Source organism: Crocodylus siamensis, chromosome 9, assembly GCF_052110815.1.
Source record: "Crocodylus siamensis isolate JL-2025a chromosome 9, ASM5211081v1, whole genome shotgun sequence".
In the NCBI taxonomy this organism is placed as follows: domain Eukaryota; kingdom Metazoa; phylum Chordata; order Crocodylia; family Crocodylidae; genus Crocodylus; species Crocodylus siamensis.
In genome coordinates this window covers 9,877,968-9,896,713 of record NC_143403.1, presented here as the reverse complement: position 1 = coordinate 9,896,713, position 18,746 = coordinate 9,877,968, and the positions used below count along the sequence as shown (strand labels likewise).

The 18,746-nt window shown below is 40.9% G+C and overlaps 1 protein-coding gene across 1 annotated transcript in view; it reads left to right on the top strand.

The window, feature by feature from the left end:
- Positions 1–18,249, top strand: part of VAT1L (vesicle amine transport 1 like) — an 86,438-nt gene extending 68,189 nt beyond the window's left edge. The window contains exons 8-9 of the mRNA XM_090063424.1: positions 11,404–11,487; positions 15,195–18,249. Coding sequence (XP_089919550.1) covers positions 11,404–11,487; positions 15,195–15,293 — 183 coding nt within the window. The 3' untranslated portion in view covers positions 15,294–18,249. The remainder of the gene's footprint in view (positions 1–11,403; positions 11,488–15,194) is intronic.
- The last annotated feature ends 497 nt before the right edge of the window (positions 18,250–18,746 follow it).

Sequence of the window (18,746 nt, the reverse complement as noted above, 5' to 3'; positions counted from 1 at the left end):
TTAAAATAATAGTCAAAAGAGAATTTGGAAAGATATGCTTGAAAGGTTAGGTATCATTACTCATTGCTTTTAGGCATGCTGCTCTTACCTTTCACACTGCAAAATGATGCAAAATGATACGTGAGATAATTATTCACACACTTTCCATTAAACATTTATTATATACATAGCAAATAAATGGCTTTTTTACACTGTAATGACAAATTAAGATTGCAAAGGAAACGGAGTAATGGCAAATATTAATGAGCATCTCAGCAGTGATTACTGCTAGGTCTTGTTTTTAAAATGCAGAATAGTGACAAGTTAGTTTTGAGGAAATGGCAAATAAAGAATTGGAAATTTGATAGAAGCAATACAGGCAGGGGAAGCAGGACTGTGAGTATTTGTGCCAAGTTTCAGGTGCCCATAAGCTGTTAAAGAAAGCATTTGTATTTGGGGTGTTTAAGCACTGCTTAAAATTAAAACTTTCCTAAGTAGACATGGTAGTATCAGTGTAGCCATGATGTACTTAGGTTTTCCTGCACTGGGATCTGAAGTGAAATAACCTAGTGAAAGAATGTCTGCAATTAGTTGGAACTTCAACAAGAGTTAAATGTGCTCCTGGGAAAAGACTGATCCCTTCATTCCTAGAAAATCCCAAAGACTAGCATCAGAAGGAAAACTGTTCTTCAGAAACCTTCACGGGTGTACTTGGTAGCTGTGTTGGTCTGAGACAAAGACATACAAAAAACTGGAACTCTTGTTTCCAAAATGATACCTTTGATTGGACCAATTGGAAAATGGCAAGAAAATTGTCCTTTTCTGCAAGCTTTCCGGATCAAAGTCCCTTCGTCAGGCTCTGGGAAAAGGGTGGTACAAGAGGGTAAAAAGTCCCGACAGGTAGGAAATAAACATTTTTGCACAGAGGAAGCTGAAGATGGAAGCCTGTCCCTCTGGGTCCATGAGAGTGTCTTTGCGAGCTGTGCTGAGTAGCTCTTTGATGTGTTGATCAGGTAGCATTCCTTCCCTGGAGGTGTCAGATGGAAGGCAGGGAAGCAAAAACAACTTCCTTGTTGTTCTGCTGTGAAGTTTAAAATCTAAAATTGGCTAAAATTCGGCATCTTCCATGTTTCAGGTGTGTACTTGGTAGCTGTGCTGGGAAAAGGCTTATAACCTTTTCCCAGAGCCTGATCCCAAAAGCTTGCAGAAAAGGGCAATTTTCTTGCCATTTTCTAGTTGGTCTAATAAAAGGTATCATTTTGGAACCAGGAGTTCTAGTTTTTTGTATGTCTTTTTGCCTCAGACCAGCACAGCTACCAAGTACACACCTGAAACATGGAAGATGCTGAATTTTAGCCAATTTTGGATTTTAAACTTCATAGCAGAACAACAAGGAAGTTTTTTTTGCCTTCCATCTGACACCTCCAGGGAAGGAATGCTACCTGATCAACACATCAAAGAGCTACTCAACACAGCTCACAAAGACACTCTCATGGACCCAGAGGGACAGGCTTCCATCTTCAGCTCCCTCTGTGTAAAAAATAAGATTATTTCCTACCTGTGGGGACTTTTTACCATCTTGTACCATCTACACTTTTCCCAGAGCCTGACGAAGGGACTTTGATCCAGAAAGCTTGCAGAACAGGACAATTTTCTTGCCATCTTCCAGTTGGTCTAATAAAAGGTATTATTTTGGAACCAAGAGTTCTAGTTTTTTGTCTTCAAAAAACTTTGAAGATGAAAAACATGGGTATGTGTATCTGGGATTTTTGGTTTTCGTCACAATTTTTTACTAAAATTTTTGGCTGAAAACTGTTAACAGGCAGAAGCGAGAAAGGGGGGACCCAGCAGTGGACAGTGAGTGTGGGGGGGGTGGTTTTGTTTGTTTGTTTTAGTTAAAAAAAAAAAAAAATCGTTGTTCAATATAACATTTTAGCCACTTCTGCCAAAGACCCTGATCATGCAAGATGAGCTAAATTTGTTGCAAACAAATCACTCATGCAATGCTCATGTTTTAATAGGTTACAAAAGTACAACAGTCCTGGAATTCCACCATTTTAGCGTTGCTGAACATATTGAGACATAACAGTTTACAAGCATTTGTTAAAATTCAGTTTGTAGCTTTGTTCTTCATATCTAACCTGGGTTGCTCCAGCTAGTAATGCTTCATGTTCAGTCCTGCCCTCTTCCTTATACAGAAGGGTATTCCAAATAAGTCTGGAGTGTTGGATATTCAGGCCTTGCTAACTTCAGATGGATAGTCTCAGTAAGACTTACCAACAGTAATGTGGTGATGAGATGCTTCCAAAAGGTGGAATAACTGCAAGGGAACTAATTCCTTTGTTGCATAATATTCTCATCTTATAACTCACAGCAATAAAGTAAAATCAGATTATTACTTCAAGGGTCATTAAAAATTCATTATTTCTAATCAAAAACTGATGTAACAAGTCTGACTATAAGTGGTCATACTCCAGTTACCTACTTATGAAACTGCCTACAAATGGGCAGATATTTATTTTCTATCTGTTGAATTCCAACCTTATTCTTTTGATTTTAACACTCTGACTGAGATCTTTGTTTATTTTAATGTATAATTGCCATAAATAAATAACAATTGCAGTAACATCATCTCAGATTCCTAGCACTACCTTATTCAATGGGGATAGATAATTTGAGCCTTATACGTGTATTATCTTTTATTTTTAATGAAAGAAAATTGTTGCGACTGAACAGCAAGGGTCTGATTTGCCATTGGGCATTGGCACAGCTAATGAGACACAGTAATAATGTTCCACTGGCCCCAGTAGGCACTCCCAGCAGATTCAAAGCACCATAGCAAAAATGAAATTTCTACTGCTTCATTATGTGTATTTAAAAAACTGTATTGTGCTAGTTGACCACACGCAAAATTCACCTGTGGTTTTTTATTAGTGTGACAATGCACTGGGGTCTTTCTCAATTATGGCCCAGTTGAAAATTGCCCTAATTATGCCCTTGTTTGAATAAAAAATGTATAATTTTTAAAACCTCCTGTGGAAGCTGTAAAAGTAATAGAGCTGTTTAATTATTGTGCTTTCCATGGTGGCTTTTGGTTTTAGCCGGCAGGAAGATGTTAACTAGAGTAATTGATCACATATTGATACTATAATTATCTCAAATCATCGGGTATCACCTACTGTTAGACTACATGCTGTAGGACCCTAATCCAACGTAAGAGTAAATGCATAGGGTCATCTCTGTTCTTGTTCATTACAAAGTTTTGTTTCCCCACAAGCTTAGGCTGTATTAAGACAGGTACTTGGACTAGCTGGTGTGCACCCAAAATATTCACCTGTATAAAGGCTTACATGTGATATGTGGTGTAGGCAATACTGGAATTCCATAAACTCTCTCTGAGTGAGGATTATTTTTATGGCTTATGTAGCTGTTGGTAAGTGGTCACCAAGTAATAGAGAGATTTTGTTAATTAAAAGGCTTGGGTGGGGGGGCGTTGCTGGCTGAAAGTTGAGTAGCTTCCTGCTCACCACTATGATGCAATGGCATAACTTCAATATTTGCGTAGAGCTGTTGGCACAATCCATTACTGTCAGAATTCTCATTAGCAATAGCATCCGTGCCCAAGGGTAATGAGAATACAATCAAAATATGAGTGACCTACAGCAATTGGCAGTCCAATAGGAAAACCAGCAAGCTGTGAATAAGGGTCAAGGGTTCATTTTCTGGGTAGCAAATCATAATGGTTTAGAAAGTCTGATTGTTTACTACAAAATCACAGAAATGTAGTGATTGGGGAGGGTGGGAAGCAGCTTGCTGGCCTTACCTGTCTTCCTACCTAGTGCTAGATTCTTCACTTCCTTATACTTTTCCAAACTGAGTTTTTGTGCATCTCATAGACTTTTACGAGATGCACAAAACAAAGGGTTGTTCTGAAATGCATCTATCCAACAAAGGGTTTTTCTAAAACACATATTCTGTTCCTAATGTAGCATCATCTCAGTGGTCTTTGAGGAAATGTAGAGCTCAGATATCTAGCAGTACAGACAATGCCAGCTGCTCTATCTCCAAAGTACAGGACCTAACACTTCTGACCAATTTGGAGCACCCCTGTACTTTCCCAACTTTCAGTTAGGATGGCATCTCAACTTGTTGGGGCGTAGGGGAAGAAGTGCTGCTTTTTACAAATTAAAAGCAAGAAACTGGTGTTGTAATCTGTTCCAGAACTTCTTCGCATGAAGAAAGAGGAAATCTAATTTGGCAGGAGATGAAAATATTAAATCAGGCAGTTTCCGCAAGCTGCAGTTAAGATAATGGCCTTGGCTTGAATGAAATGTCCTAAAGGCTGGATGGCTAGATCTGTATAGTGGACATAATTCACAGTGAAATTCATAATTCATGGAGGTTGAAGAGAGCAAACAAAGCTCTTTCTATATAAAAATACCAAATAGAACATTCCTTACGGCTGCTTTTTTTTAATGGAGTATCCTAACAAAGACAGCATGGTGGTCTTGGAAAGGATCTGATACATCTGTCAATCCTTAAACTTCCAAAAAACACATCTGTCCTAAAACCTACTTAAGAACATCCTCTTCTCTGTAATGCAAATGCATTTCTGCCCTTCCTCTCTCGCCAAGGTCTATTGACAGCAAGCGTCACTCTTCCCAGCACGGTACGCAATACAGATGGACAGAAATGGCTTTGATCCAATAGCAGCAGCCCTAAGCTCTCAACCATGACATCCCCTCAGGAAAATATACGAAGCAGCTCTTTCACCGCATGACTTCTCTCTAGCAGTAGTTGTGATTTACACACACACGTGCACACACAGCCCCCCACGGCCATATTAGGGCCTCATGAAGGCACTCTGCTTTAAAATGGACAGACTGGGGGTGTGCGAACGAGACGAACAAAGGCTGCTACATGGCTACAGATCTAACACAGCTTAGTGCTTGTCAGAAGCAATCGTGGTTTAGATTTCAGTGTTACTTTGGCCATACCCCCATTGCACAATGCACGTACATCCTCTCAATCTGGGAGAACAGGAGAATTTTGAAATACCTTGACGTAGTCTAGGGACAAATGGGGCATGAGTTGAGAGGGATCTGTGGATGTGGCAGCTAAGCTTTCCAGTTATTGCCCATTTTGACCACAATGGACCGTAGCAGCATTCTTGGTCTTTCCTGCTTTCTTTCCATGCCACGCTAGTTTTTGAAGCCTTTGTTTTTCATACTGGTGGGGGGGTTTTAGGGGGTGATTTGTGGTTTGTCATGTATGGGAAGGATCAGAGTGAATGGTCTTGTGGACCTTTATCATTAACATCTGTTATATGGTTTATTATGGTTGCTGGGTCTTGGACTGGATCAGCGTTTCTCTACTCATGGGTCATGACCCAGAAGGGGGGTCACAAGAATATATGAAAGGCTTGTGAACAAACTTTAAAAAATATTCAACGAACTTTAAAAATGGATTCTCCTTTAAAGGAGAAAAACGTGGGAAACTCTGGCTTTTCCCTTGCAGGCTGGCAGAGCTCCAGCACGCAAGGGGCTGCTTGGGGCCCCTCATGCCCCACACACTGCGGGGGTGGGGATGGGGGGGCAGTGAGTTGGGAGGGGCACTGGCCATCAGTGTTACAAATGGGTCCTGGTACAGAAAAAGTTGAGAACCACTGGACTAGATGATCCAATGTCCCTTTCCAGTCCTGGGTTCCTATAGTTACCTTTTGACTTCATAGATCTTTATGCTGCAGCTAAGCCAGTCTTGCTTAGCACTCATCAATTTCCAGTTTTATCATCAGTACTGAAATCTAATTGGATGAGGGTGTTACGACACATCCAGTGATTGCACTATGTGGAGAGCTGATCTAGATCAGAGAAATGTACTTGAGCTGCTTCAGCGTCTTTGTGAGCCACAACAAACGTGCACATTGATTTTTAACTGTAACGTCCTGGATCAGAAAGTTATTTTCCTGTGTTAATCCTAGTTCTTCCTCTGGCTGAACAGACAGGAGAGAACAACTCCGCTTTGGGATCCATTCTAAATATTATGTCTGAGCAACCATGAAACAAGGCAACTGTGTGGATGCAAAATGGGGTTCTTTTGATTGCTGCCAGTAATTCACATCTCCCACTGTTGCTTAAAAGGGCATATTTCAGATTCACAAAGCTTTGTGCTGTTGTGCTCCATCTTGTGTGTTTTTCCATTCAGACTACAGCAGGCTTTTGAGACCTTTCTGAAGGCAACTGTGGGAATGGCCACTTTTCCTTGTAGATACATTCTTTGTTACCAATGGAGAGAGAGCGCTGGCCGCTGTATCTCTGTTAGTCCTCTCCAAGCAAAAATACTCTGTCCTTTCCGGTCCTCACCTATTAAGCAACATTAATTGAAACCCACACATGCAGGTCATATGGGACCTAAAGTCTAGGTTGTATAAAAGCAAGCAAAGATTTATATGAATATTTATATGGCTTGCTTATTCTGAGGTGAATGAGCAAATAAATAATAATAGGGCAAGATGAATTGACCTCATCAACAAAAGTGGGCCTGACTTCTTTATTTTGATTTCCTGAGTTAACACGTGCAAATAGCAAACACAGTTGGGGAAAAAGTAATTTAGGACCCAGAGACACTTCTTCAAGTGGATAAAATTTGTCCTCGCTACTGGTGCAGGAAGGGAAACATATGGATTAAAATTCAACTTTGATTCTGCATTAGACCGTAGGGCCCACTGAAAATTACATCTCACGCATTCAGTTGAAATGGTTTGGTAGAGAGGTCTTTGTATGAATCTTCTGGTCTGGAGTGAACTTCACTTGAAATCCAGTGAGGTACAGAAGAGAGATACCAACCTGATCTTGTTTTAATTTGGTAAGAAGACCCTAGATGCAGTAGGAAAGAATGGTTTGGTTTTGCTTTCTCTATGGACCTTGGGGAAATGAGTCATTGCAAGCTTGTATTAAAAAATAGACTGTTGGCAGCAATACTCAGTCAGTATAGCCTTCTACCATCAAATGTATGACAACGCTATGAAGTCATATATAGTGTACCAAGTAACTTTGTAAGGGATAGCTAAGGGCAGAACTTGAGCCACTGAATCAGCAAGGAAATTGAAAATGGCACACTCATGTACAGGCTTTGGAGTGTGAAATGGTTGAAGCTCTGACGCAAGAAGTCAACAGGCCGACGAGAGGTAAAGCACTGCTTGTCCTGGTACTGGCTATGGGTGATGACCTAATCGGTGACCTAATGATTGAAGGGAAGCTGGGTGACAGTGACCACAAGCTGATCACCTTCACCATCCACCGTAAAACTGGCAAGTCAGTCAGCAATACAGAAGTCCTCGACTTCAGGAAAGCTGACTTTGACAAGCTAAGGAGGCTTGTCAGTGAGGCCCTAAGGGACCACAACCCAAAGGGGAGGGGAGTTCAGGAAGAGTGGTTGCTCCTCAAGGGAGCGATCCTGGATGCACAAGCTAAGTCTGTTCCATCTCAGAGGAAAGGCAGCAAAAGGGCACAGCAGCCCCCTTGGCTCTGCAGGGAACTAGTGGACCCCCTGCATCTAAAAAGAGGAACCTACAAAGGATGGAGGACTGGATCCACCTCCAAGGAAGAATACTCTGCACTGGTCCGGACCTGCAGGGAGCAAACTAGGAAAGTCAAGGCTGCAACAGAACTCCAATTAGCTACAAGTATCAAGGACAATAAAAAGTCCTTTTTTTAGATATGTGAGGAGCCGGAGGAAAAGCAAAGGCAATATCAGACCTCTGCTAAACCAGATAAGACAACTGACAACCGACACCCAGGAAAAAGCCAACTTGCTAAATAGGTACTTTGCATCGGTTTTTCACCGGTCCCATGGGGAGCCCCTGCCCATTACAGGACAGGAATGCCTGGGTGAGGGTGATTCCTTACCCTCCATCAATGCTGACCTTGTGAAGGAACAGCTTTAGAGGCTGGATACCTTCAACTCAGCCGGCCCTGACAGTTTATACCTCAGCGTACTCAAGGAGCTGGCTAGCATCATAGCTCAGCCCCTGGCACAGATCTTTGAGAACTGGCAAAGTGCCCAAAGACTGGAAGAAGGCCAATGTGGTGCCTATCTTCAAGAAAGGGAGGAAAGTGGATCCGGCAAACTACAGGCCCATCAGCCTGACCTCTATGGGGAAGGTCTTAGAAAAAATTATCAAAGAGACCATTCTTAACAGACTGACTGATGGCAACATCCTGAAGGATAGCCAGCACAGGTTTGTTGCGGGTAGGTTTTGCTTGACCAATCTTATTTCCTTTTACGACCAAGTGACCTATCATCTGGACAAGGGAGAAGAGATTGATGTCATATATCTTGACTTTAAAGAAGGCTTTGATCTGGTATCCCATGATCACCTCTTGGCAAAACTGGCTAACTGCGGCTAACCGCGGTCCGCTGGCTGGGGAACTGGCTCCGTGGTCAGACCCAGAAGGTGGTGGTTGAAGGAAGTCAATCGTCATGGTGCCTTGTGACCACTGGGGTCCCTCAAGGCTCTGTCCTTGGGCCAACACTATTCAACATCATAATTAATGATGTGGACATTGGTATCAAAAGCAGACTGGCCAAGTTTGCCAACAACACCAAACTCTGGGGTAAAGCATCCACACCTGAGGACAGGAGAGTGATTCAGGCTGACCTTGACAGGCTCAGGAAATGGGCGGACGAGAACCTGATGGTGTTTAACACCGAAAAATGCAAGGTTCTCCACCTTGGGAAGAAAAACCTGCAGCATGCTTATAGGCTCAGCAGTGCTACGCTGACTAGCACTACGGACAAAAAGGACTTGGGGGTCATTATTGATCACAAGATGAACATGAGCCTTCAATGTGATGCTGCAGCTAGTAAAGCGAGCAAAAAGCTGGCTTGCATCCATAGACACTTCTCAAGCAAATCCCAGGACGTCATTCCCCTGTTGTACTCGGCCTTGGCAAGGCCGCAGCTGGAGTATTGCGTCCAGTTTTGGGCTCCACAATTCAAAAACAATATGGAGAAGCTTGAGCGAGTCCAGAGAAGAGCCATGCGCATGATCAGAGGTCAGGAAAACAGCCCTTATGATGAGAGACTGAGAGCTATGGGACTCATTGGCCTGGAAAAGTGCATGCTTGGGCGATTTGGTGGCAGCCTATAAGTTTATCAGGGTGTTCACCAAGATCTGGGGGAACGTTTGTTCACCAGAGCACCCCAAGGGATGACAAGGTCAAATGGTCACAAACTCCTTCAAGACCATTTCAGGCTGGACACAAGGGAGAACTTCTTTACAGTCTGAGCCCCCAAGGCCTGGAACAGCCTGCCACCAGAAGTGGTTTAAGCACCTACTTTGAACACCCTCAAGAGACAGTTGGATGCTTCTCTTGCTGGGATCCTATGACCCCTGCTGACTTCCTGCCCTGGGGCAGGGGGCTGGACTTGATAATCTTTCGAGGTCCCTTCCAGCCCTAGTGTCTATGAATCTCTTCAAACCTTTTTTTTTTTAATACTCTAAATAACTCCATCGGGATCCCATCTCCATTGTTTTTATAAATTGTATTGCTCACCTTTCCTCTTGCCTGCTGTTTGCATTTGCAGGCTACTTCAGGGCATCCAAGAAACACGCATGAACCTTCCTGCAGAATCTTAATACTGATATTGTGCATGAGATAAAATGCAGGGAAAGCATATTTTCTCAAATTTGCCTCACTAAATGTGAGAGGGTGCAAAATCTGATAAATGTTGTATACCTGGGTTTCAGCATATTTCTGGTTATGAATTTCAACTGCTAGGCAAAGGTGAGTGCTGATTTCTTCAATTCTGTCCTGTCCATTTGGATTATTTGCATCATGCCATAACCCCTCAAAGACTAGCTTTTGTTATAACTCCTTAAAAAATAAGGTACCACTAAGAGACTGTTACATGGTCTGATAAGAATACAGTATTATCTAAAAAATTCCTAGGCTCATAGGACAAAGTCTTTGCATTATTGAAAGCCTTTTAGGACATTTGAGCTTACTGAACCCTATGCAATTGGTTGATAAAAGTCATTTTATCATTTTATGCAAACAGTTATAATGTTCACATTTCATCCTCCGGTCAAAGGGTATGAACTTGCAGGAGATATGGGATGGTTCCCAAATTTAATTCACAACACTGTGATAAGGTGGAAAGTCTTGGGTTTATAGTACTTTTATCATTACAAAATATGCATGTTCAACAGGGTTGTTTTGGGGTGGGGGGGAGGGTCAGTCCAGTCTCTGCTAATTTAGGGGACATTTGCCAAAGTTCTGTTGTGAAGCTGAACTCTTTGGTGCCAAATTTCCAGCATAGGGCTGGCAGTTATCATGGGAACCGAATGCCATCATGTTTAAATAGCTCAAGCACCTTTAAAGATCCCACCCAGATGCTAAAGTCAAGCACTGGGACCCTCTCTAGCCTGCTTCAGTATAGTAGGAGATAGACTTAAAATACTTACGTGCTTAAAATACCTACTAAAACTATGCTGTAGATGGCGGATCTTATTAAAATGGAATTCTCTGTTTTACTTTTTCCTCAACACTTCCAGCTATGTTGGCAAAATATGAAGTGCTGATGATATGGAATAACCTTTATATGCAGTGTTCACAGTTTCTGAAGTTTCCGAATACTGAAGTGAGGAAACGCTCTGTCCTTTCCAGTCCTCATCTATTAAATAACATTTTCTCTGTGCGTCAGATAACCTGGTAAAGAGCACATGCACATGCACGATACTCCATTTCATCAACATGGGGCTCCCATGAGTCCTGAAATTTCATACATCAAAATGAACGCCTTTCAAATGTACTAGTGAGCAGAGTTTTTTCTGGTTTCTTCTGCACATGCTAATTACATCCAGCTGTTAAATGTCTATTTTCAGTACTATCTGAAGGACACCAATAAAAACTAATTATTGAGAATGCAGATTGCTCCGGAACTAAGGTCTGATTTTTGGTATTGGCCATGATCGTGTATTGGGTTTAATGTAAGCAGCACTGACCCTGTATGAATATGAAATATATTAATTGAAAATCATCGCAGATCCGTTGAAAATATATTAGTTTGAACATATTCAAAAGATAGCTGCAGTTCATGAAAAGTAGCATCCTCAAGAGATTCTTCAGGGGAAAAAAGCAAACCTCACATGAAAGATTTATTGGAAATACTGCCTGTATATGCGAATGGTCTGTTAAGCTAAGTTTGTATTATCTATATTACCAGCACCCAGAATCTGAGACCCCATTGTTTTAGATACAAGTGATAACCTTTACCCTTCAGGATGAATCCTCTAGACAATGCCAAACTTTGTGGCTTTTCTCTGAAGACAATTGGAGCACCATGAAACATGACAAAGTGACACCCTGTCAAACTGGGATTGCTTTGCCTATGGAATTTAACGTTGGTTTTTAATTCCAGGTGAAGGAGGCTATGCAGAGAATCCATGACAGAGGCAATATAGGAAAGCTAATTCTGGATGTAGAGAAGGCACCCACTCCACTGGTGAGTGAAGGGCATTGCATATACAGTGCCTGTTACCACATAAATTACCATGTCAACAACTCCTGGAGAAATGTCAAGTAACTATTTTTGATACAGTTTCCTACTAAATACATGTCACATTAATGGGCAAAAATAGAAGCAATAATTGCAATCCTTTACTTGTATCCTCAGGTGAAATACAATTTATATTTTTCTTCTGGAATGGATTTGCAGCAAATACAGTTGGATCTCTCAACCAAATGGCCATCTGTCTCTCTAAAAGTGTAGGCTTGCATTGCTTCTGCAATATATTATTGGATTCCTTTGATCAGGATAACATTGCTACCGCTATTTCTTGTTTTTTGATGGCAAACAAATAGTGGTTTCATGTAGGAATTAAATTGCTACATTTGTGGGGATAATGCAGAGGATTGACGTAAAAGGGGCAGAACAACATTTATTTTATCCTGTAAATACGTAAGAGTAATCTCCTTTAAAACCTGTACTTTCCTATTGCTGTAGAAACATTAGGATATGTCTTTGTTAGGGATCAGGTAGCAATTTCCCTAAATTCTGCTGAAAATGCTGCAATGTCAGTTATTGGGTAAAATCTGAAAGATGAGGGATATCATGGATCTAATATTTCTAGTCAGATTTAGGCTAGCACATTAGAGAATGAAAAGGTAGTCAGAATATCTGGTAAAAGCTTGAGCATAATGTGTTGACTGTTGACATGGGCAAAGAGCAGTAGAGTAACGAGGAAGAAATGAACTAAAGAGGGAACAAAAGAGTGAAATTTGAATTGAGGGAGGAGGTTCATGTCTAACAAGCAGCTTTGAGTCCTGCTCCAAAACTGACCACAATTCATGTTAATAGCATGTAAAGTCTTCACAAGGCAGCAAGAAACTTGACTTGAAGGCTGTTGAGCCCTTGCGCATGGAAACCAGACACTACTTCATAACCAAGTTGGTTCCTAAAACTGCAAAAACAGCCCTGTTCCACAGCAAAGTAATAAAGACTGAGAACAGAGGAGGAATCCCCAGTACAGCATGAAGACATAGTACTCCATGTATTCTCTTGATAATGTACAACTGCCATTAGCATGGTGGTTGTAGAAAGTGAGAGACAATGTGGTATATTTTCTCAGAAACAAAAAGGAATTCAAATGTCTATGCAGTTTCAGCATGTCACTTGTGTATCCATTAAAGTAACGTTTTATTTATTTATTTATTATTTCCATAGGGGTTCAGTAGCTACCAGCAATCAAACAGAGCAGCTGCTATTTCAGCTGAGCTCGCTCTCTGCCCCCTTCTCTCTTACAGTTATTCATTGTTCTTGGCCAGGCACACCTGAATGCAGTTGGAAGTTGGAGTATTTCATGATTCTGGTCTAATCCCCAACAGTACAAGAATCCTGTTGCCATTAGGGGTGTGCAAAATGGGCCCTATTCTATTCTCATTTGGCCCGAATCAGGGACAGTGATTCAATCCCTTGATTCAGATCACTGTCCCTGATTTGATTTGACCGAATCGGAATCCAAAGACTCAATGCTGATTTGGAGAATTAGCAATTTGGACATAGCCATAACTTTAAATGTTTTTTCTACATACCTCAAGGTACCAGGCACGGCTTGTGAAGGCTGCGATGCTAGGATGGATGGAGAGTCCCGCAGAAGCACAGGGGGTCTCCTAGCGTGCTTCCAGTCCACTTCTGGGTTCACCGGGGAGCACACAGGGGGACCTCAGGTGTCCCCCCGGACCAGGAAGCAGCAGTTGCCGAGCCAGTGGGGCATGAGGGGGTCCCCCCACATGCTCCCTGGTGGACTCGGAAGTGGACCAGAAGCACTTGTGGTCCACTTCCGAGTCTGCTGCCGAGCACACTGAGGAGCTCCCCCAAGCTCCTGTGGGACACTCCATGCTCCACAGCATTCATGAGCCCCTGCTACCTAGAGGTATATAGGAAAAACATTTAAAGCTGTGTCTATGTCCAGATCTCTCTGAATAGATTCGGAGGGTTCCTATTCAATTCAGAGAGATTAAAGGGTCCTCTGATTGGATTCGGAGGTTCAGCCACTGAATCAAGCTTAATCTCCACTGAGTCAAATCGTGGACCGAAGCTTTGCACAGCTTTAGTTGATATATCAGTTGCTACTCTGAAGAAAAGCGTTTAGCTCTACCAGACTCTGGTACTAATGGCTATCAGAGGGGGTCCAAGTAGCCCGTAGAACATTAACAATTAAGAAATGAGGTGGGAATAATAATCAGCAAAAAATTCAGACATCAGTGGGGAAAGCAGCTGAAACCATTTATAGCTGGGGTTACTGCACATTCTTCTAGTGTTTAAATAGTGACAAGATGCATGATACAACTGCTTTGTTCCCCGAAATGGTGTTTTAGTAAGTAATTTTGTATAATAAAAAGGAGCTGCATTCTAACAGCAATAAACTATTCCAGGCTCTGAATCCCTATGTTATCGCTAAGCTCTTGCAACATCACCCTTGACTATAGCCACTCATGAACCCTTTGTCACAGTTTACTGTTACCTCCAGGTGGAAAACTAAATCAGTGCCTGGCGACTTGATTATTATTATTGTTATTTTCCTGTTTCACATAGGTTTATAACTTTAGCTGTAGAGTAAATGAAGAGCTCATCATGCCCTAAGTATGGTATGTCCTAGGCATGGCCCATTGGAAAGTTTAGTCGCCACAGTCTGCAATTAAATTTAACCAGGAGGGCCTGTGTGACTTGTTAGACAAGTCCAGTTCTGCTCATGCCTGTCAGTCTTAGACAAATTGCAAAAATGAACCACAGCTCTCTCTTACATTTTGACTATTTGTGTAGTTATTAATAAACAGTTTCATCTAGAGAAAGATGTCCTTTAAATACTATTAAGGGTTAATAATTTTTTGTGATAGCTGATAACCTACAAAGGCCATTCCAGTACAAGGAAATCTAGCATCTACCTGTATCATCAAATTACATTTTTCCACTGTGGTGTGGATTTGGTGTCTAGGCAGGTCGTATGTTTATAGCAGTAAATATGTTTTGCCCATATACATGCCCACAGTTCAAGAAGGGCTTGCACTACATTTATTTTATATCAAACAAACATCCTGTGAGTTCCCAAGAAATTAAGCATCCCAGATGATGAGTAGGAACAGATGCTATCTATTAGCAGTGATTTAAAATATCATGGCATTCAGGGGGTTTTAAGAGAACAGATATTGAAGGATTCATAAAACAAAAGCTGGCTATATTTGATGAGCTTCCTGCACATATTTTTGTTTCCTGTTCAAGAGCCTCGATACAATTGACGTCAATAGGCGCATCAGTCCTCCTTGTGCCGCCATCCTACAGAGCAACTGCCTGCCAAAAATCCTTTACGGAGTGACTTGTGATTTTGACAGTGCAGCAAAGTAGAATATCCCATTTCTACTTGTAGACTTTTTTCATTTCATTATTGATGCTCTAGCACAGTGGTCTCCAAAGTGGGGTGCACAAGACGATCCATTGGGGTGCAGGAAGAAAATAGTAGACCTTCTATTTCTATTTAAATAAATATACATATATTGGGGGGGGTGCTCAAAAATTTTTTACTGATAGGGGTGCATGATCAAAAAAGTTTGGAGACCACTGGTCTAGCAGATGGGTTGAACAAAGATAAAAGTAATTGAAGCGATGCTGTAGACATTCTGATTTCCTTTGTGGGTTTTTTCGTCCCTCCACAGATGGCCAATGATAGTACGGAGACGAGTGAAGCTGGAGAAGAAGAGGAAGACCATGAAGGGGACAATGAGAATAAAGAGCGCATGCCATTCATCCAGTAAAAGCTGAGAGTGGCGGAAGGAAACCAGAAAGGTTGATTGAGCAGAAGGGAACAAGACTGGGAAATCTATTCTGTGCATCAGTGAACAAATGCCATAGTACAGTGTGTGTTGTGTTTGTCTGCAGTCAGCTGAGCTATAAACTGTTGATCATTGTTGTTTTGAATTCAAGTGCCATTCCCATCCAGTGCAGTATTATGACATTTTGTTGTGTGACACCCGATCTCCCTGTAGGAGTCCCATTGATTTCTTTTTTTTTTTTTTTCTGTCCCTGTTGAAAAACCTTTATTAACGTACTGTGTAATTTTAGATGGGCAACGTGCTCATGAGAATCCTATTTCACGTAAATTCTTTGCAAGTTGACAATGATGATCTTTTTGTTGTTGTTGTTACTTCCCTGCTCTATTGTCTGGTAGATTCTGGTAACCAAAGGGAGGGTTTTAAGTTTGTCTGTTTTCAGCAAAAGACAGGTAAAACATGGTATTCCTTTGTGAGCCACAAATAAAGGTTGCAGAGACAAATTTTGTTCTCCTAAATCATGCGACTTCATCTCATAAACAATTCTGTCTTAATTTTTTTTAAAAAATACCTCATGTGTAATTCTAAATAATATATTGTAGAGTGTGAAAGAAAATATGCCAGAAGTCATTGCTTAAGAACCTTTGATTAGTATTGTATAATCGCATTAGCCATTGGCACTACTAATTAACAGGAATGAATGCATGGTGCCAACAGCCCAGACTTATTGTTGATCTCCCAAGACGCTCTTCTCTTTTTCCGTATGCAAGGAAAAGTCAACGAGCCACTTCTTGAGACCCAGAACTTTTTAATCACACGATAATATTACTGTTTTTACTGATGATTCAACAGCACCTCCTCCAAAGCATCATTGGGTTGGCTGTATCCAAAAGCTGAAGTAACAGTGCATTCTAAGTGCAGCTTAACCACAGGGCTCGCTCTTCCATCAATGGATAAGATATTATTTTGTCAGCCAAGTCACACTTTGGAAATCACTAATGGATTAACCAGCTGTGCAGTGGTGCTGAACTTCTATGAAGGTTAACCTTTCTGGAAGCAAAATCAAGGCCTCGCTCCCATCAGCACTCATGCATGCAAATAACTCCCCACAGGTGCCTAGTCCCATAAAACATCTGCTTCTCTATGTAAAGACACTCCGTATGTAAGTGTTTGCAAAATCAGGCCCTTAAAGACCTTCTCATGTACTTGCCTCCCAGTAGTGCAAACTGAATCAAAACATGACAAACAAATATCATTTATCTTCCATTTTACCCAACTAGCAGCTGCTCAGGTTCCCCCTGAGTCTTATTAAAAAAGAGTGTAACCACTCGCAATGGAAGCAGTAAAGGGGTATCAAAGACGTCATACTCAGACATCTCCCTTCTGGATTTAATATATTTTTTGCAAAAGAAAATACTTTCCCAAAGGCCTAAAGCTCAGTGTTAGTTGGTGGAAGTAAAAAAAAAAAAGTTGGGGGTGGTGGGTGATTCTCAGGCTTTTCTCAACCAGATAGGAACGATAAGTCTGGATTTGGACTTTGTGGACTTGGAGAAATCTTTAGAGGGTTTTTTTTTCCCCATTTAGTCAATGCTGACTGAGTATTAATGTCCTCCTCTCTAGTATACTCACACTGTTACTGCTCTAATACTAGTTAGTTGTACAGAATATTCATTTAAAATGATTTTACCTCGGGTTGCAAAAAAAAAAAATACTAATAATGAAAAAAGCAACAATTATATAAAGGGGAAATGCTAGAAAAAAGTACTTTTGGTTTTGGAGTACTAGTCGCAACAGGATTTTTTTCCTTCATTAGTCCATGCCGGGTTTCAGTTCGATGGTGTCATCTTTTTATGCCTGTATTATTCTACAGTGTCAGTGTTGCATTAGGCTCAAACTCAGTCTGTATTCAGATACAATTCATCCATTGGGAGTTTTACAGGCATTGGGATTGCCATATTGAGTCTTTAAAGGAACAGCTGTTTAACTTTCAGTACTCATAAGCTGACAACCATAAGACATATGGTTTGTTTTATTTAAAGCTGCTATAGCCATGTTGTCCTGCAATGCACCTAACGCATATCCTACGCATTTCATGTAACACCAAACTGAGTAGCAATTTTAGGTTCCTTGAGCTGGCAGCCAAGTGACGTTCTCAAAGCCTTAGATAACTAGGGCAAGCAAAGTGACAAACCAGTCCTGCTAACACTAGAGTATTATTGGTGCTGCAGTTAAATTTCCCAGTGAGTCAAACAAAAGTGAGTGTTCCTAGAGTATCTGTAGACGTGATGGAGGGCAATGATCAAAAGAAGCATTTTTTCTAGTTATTTTATGCCAGTTTAGAGGAACTTTCTAATCTCTAAAACTCCATCATACAGGCTTAGAATAAACCCAGTGAGTACAATGGCATTCTTCTAAATCCACTCTACAGCTGAACTACAAAATACAATCATGATATAATTCTGAATGAACTGAAAGTCCTATCTTACTCTTTTAAAATAATAATAATAACAGAATTTGCAATGCGCTTCAATGCAAGCAGCATGGTTCATTGAGAGCAGAACATGCCTTGTTAGCCTTGAGCATTTTCTGCGATTTCACAAAAGGTAGCATTGCTTTTTTTGGAGTGATAGAGGGCATTGTGTAGAAAAGGCTATTACCGAACAAAATCTTATTGCAGTCTAAATGAAGGTTTGCATTGATCACTTACTAACACTGTCATTTAAACAACTTCTCTCTAGATAATTGGATGGTTTCCTCAAGTGAAACAAATTATTTCTCAATTTGCCTTAAAGGAACTGTGAAAGCTTCTCTTTAACTTAAGCCTGATTGAAGTGAACTGAAACATTGTTTAATTGTATTTGTTGCTTTAGAGCTTTTGTTATATTGTGCCTACAAAGCAAATTGTTTACATAAAAATATAAATAAAATATTAAGCATAGCATTACTCTGGTCTGGTGTCACTCATTCTAATGTATTGCTTCTGTCAAGAGATTGATTTCCTATCAGTTAGGAAAAATATGTGAGCTGCTTGCTGTTGGCATCATTGAGGGATACACAAAGACTTTTTTTGTTGTAAAATACAGTGGGGCTATTTGAAATAACTGAAAATGCTGCTTTGCAGAACAATTGAGATATGCGCTGCTTAATGATATTACAAAGAAGCTCTCCAAATAAGCGATGCTATTTTTAACTATTTGGGAACTTCAGAATATTCACGAAGCACTGTCATGAAGTGTGATAAGAAAGCAGTAGTGATTGTAAGCAGCATTACATCTCTTGAATTGCAATAAGATAAATGTTGGCTTTTGCATTCATATCAGAGGCAGGCTTTTGTTATTCAGCTCAGCTATTCTAATGCAAGTAAGAGGGAGACTGGGCATTTGGCTATGATGGGAAATAACTGGAGGAAGGAGGTTGTGTTTCTCTGCAAGCTTTTGG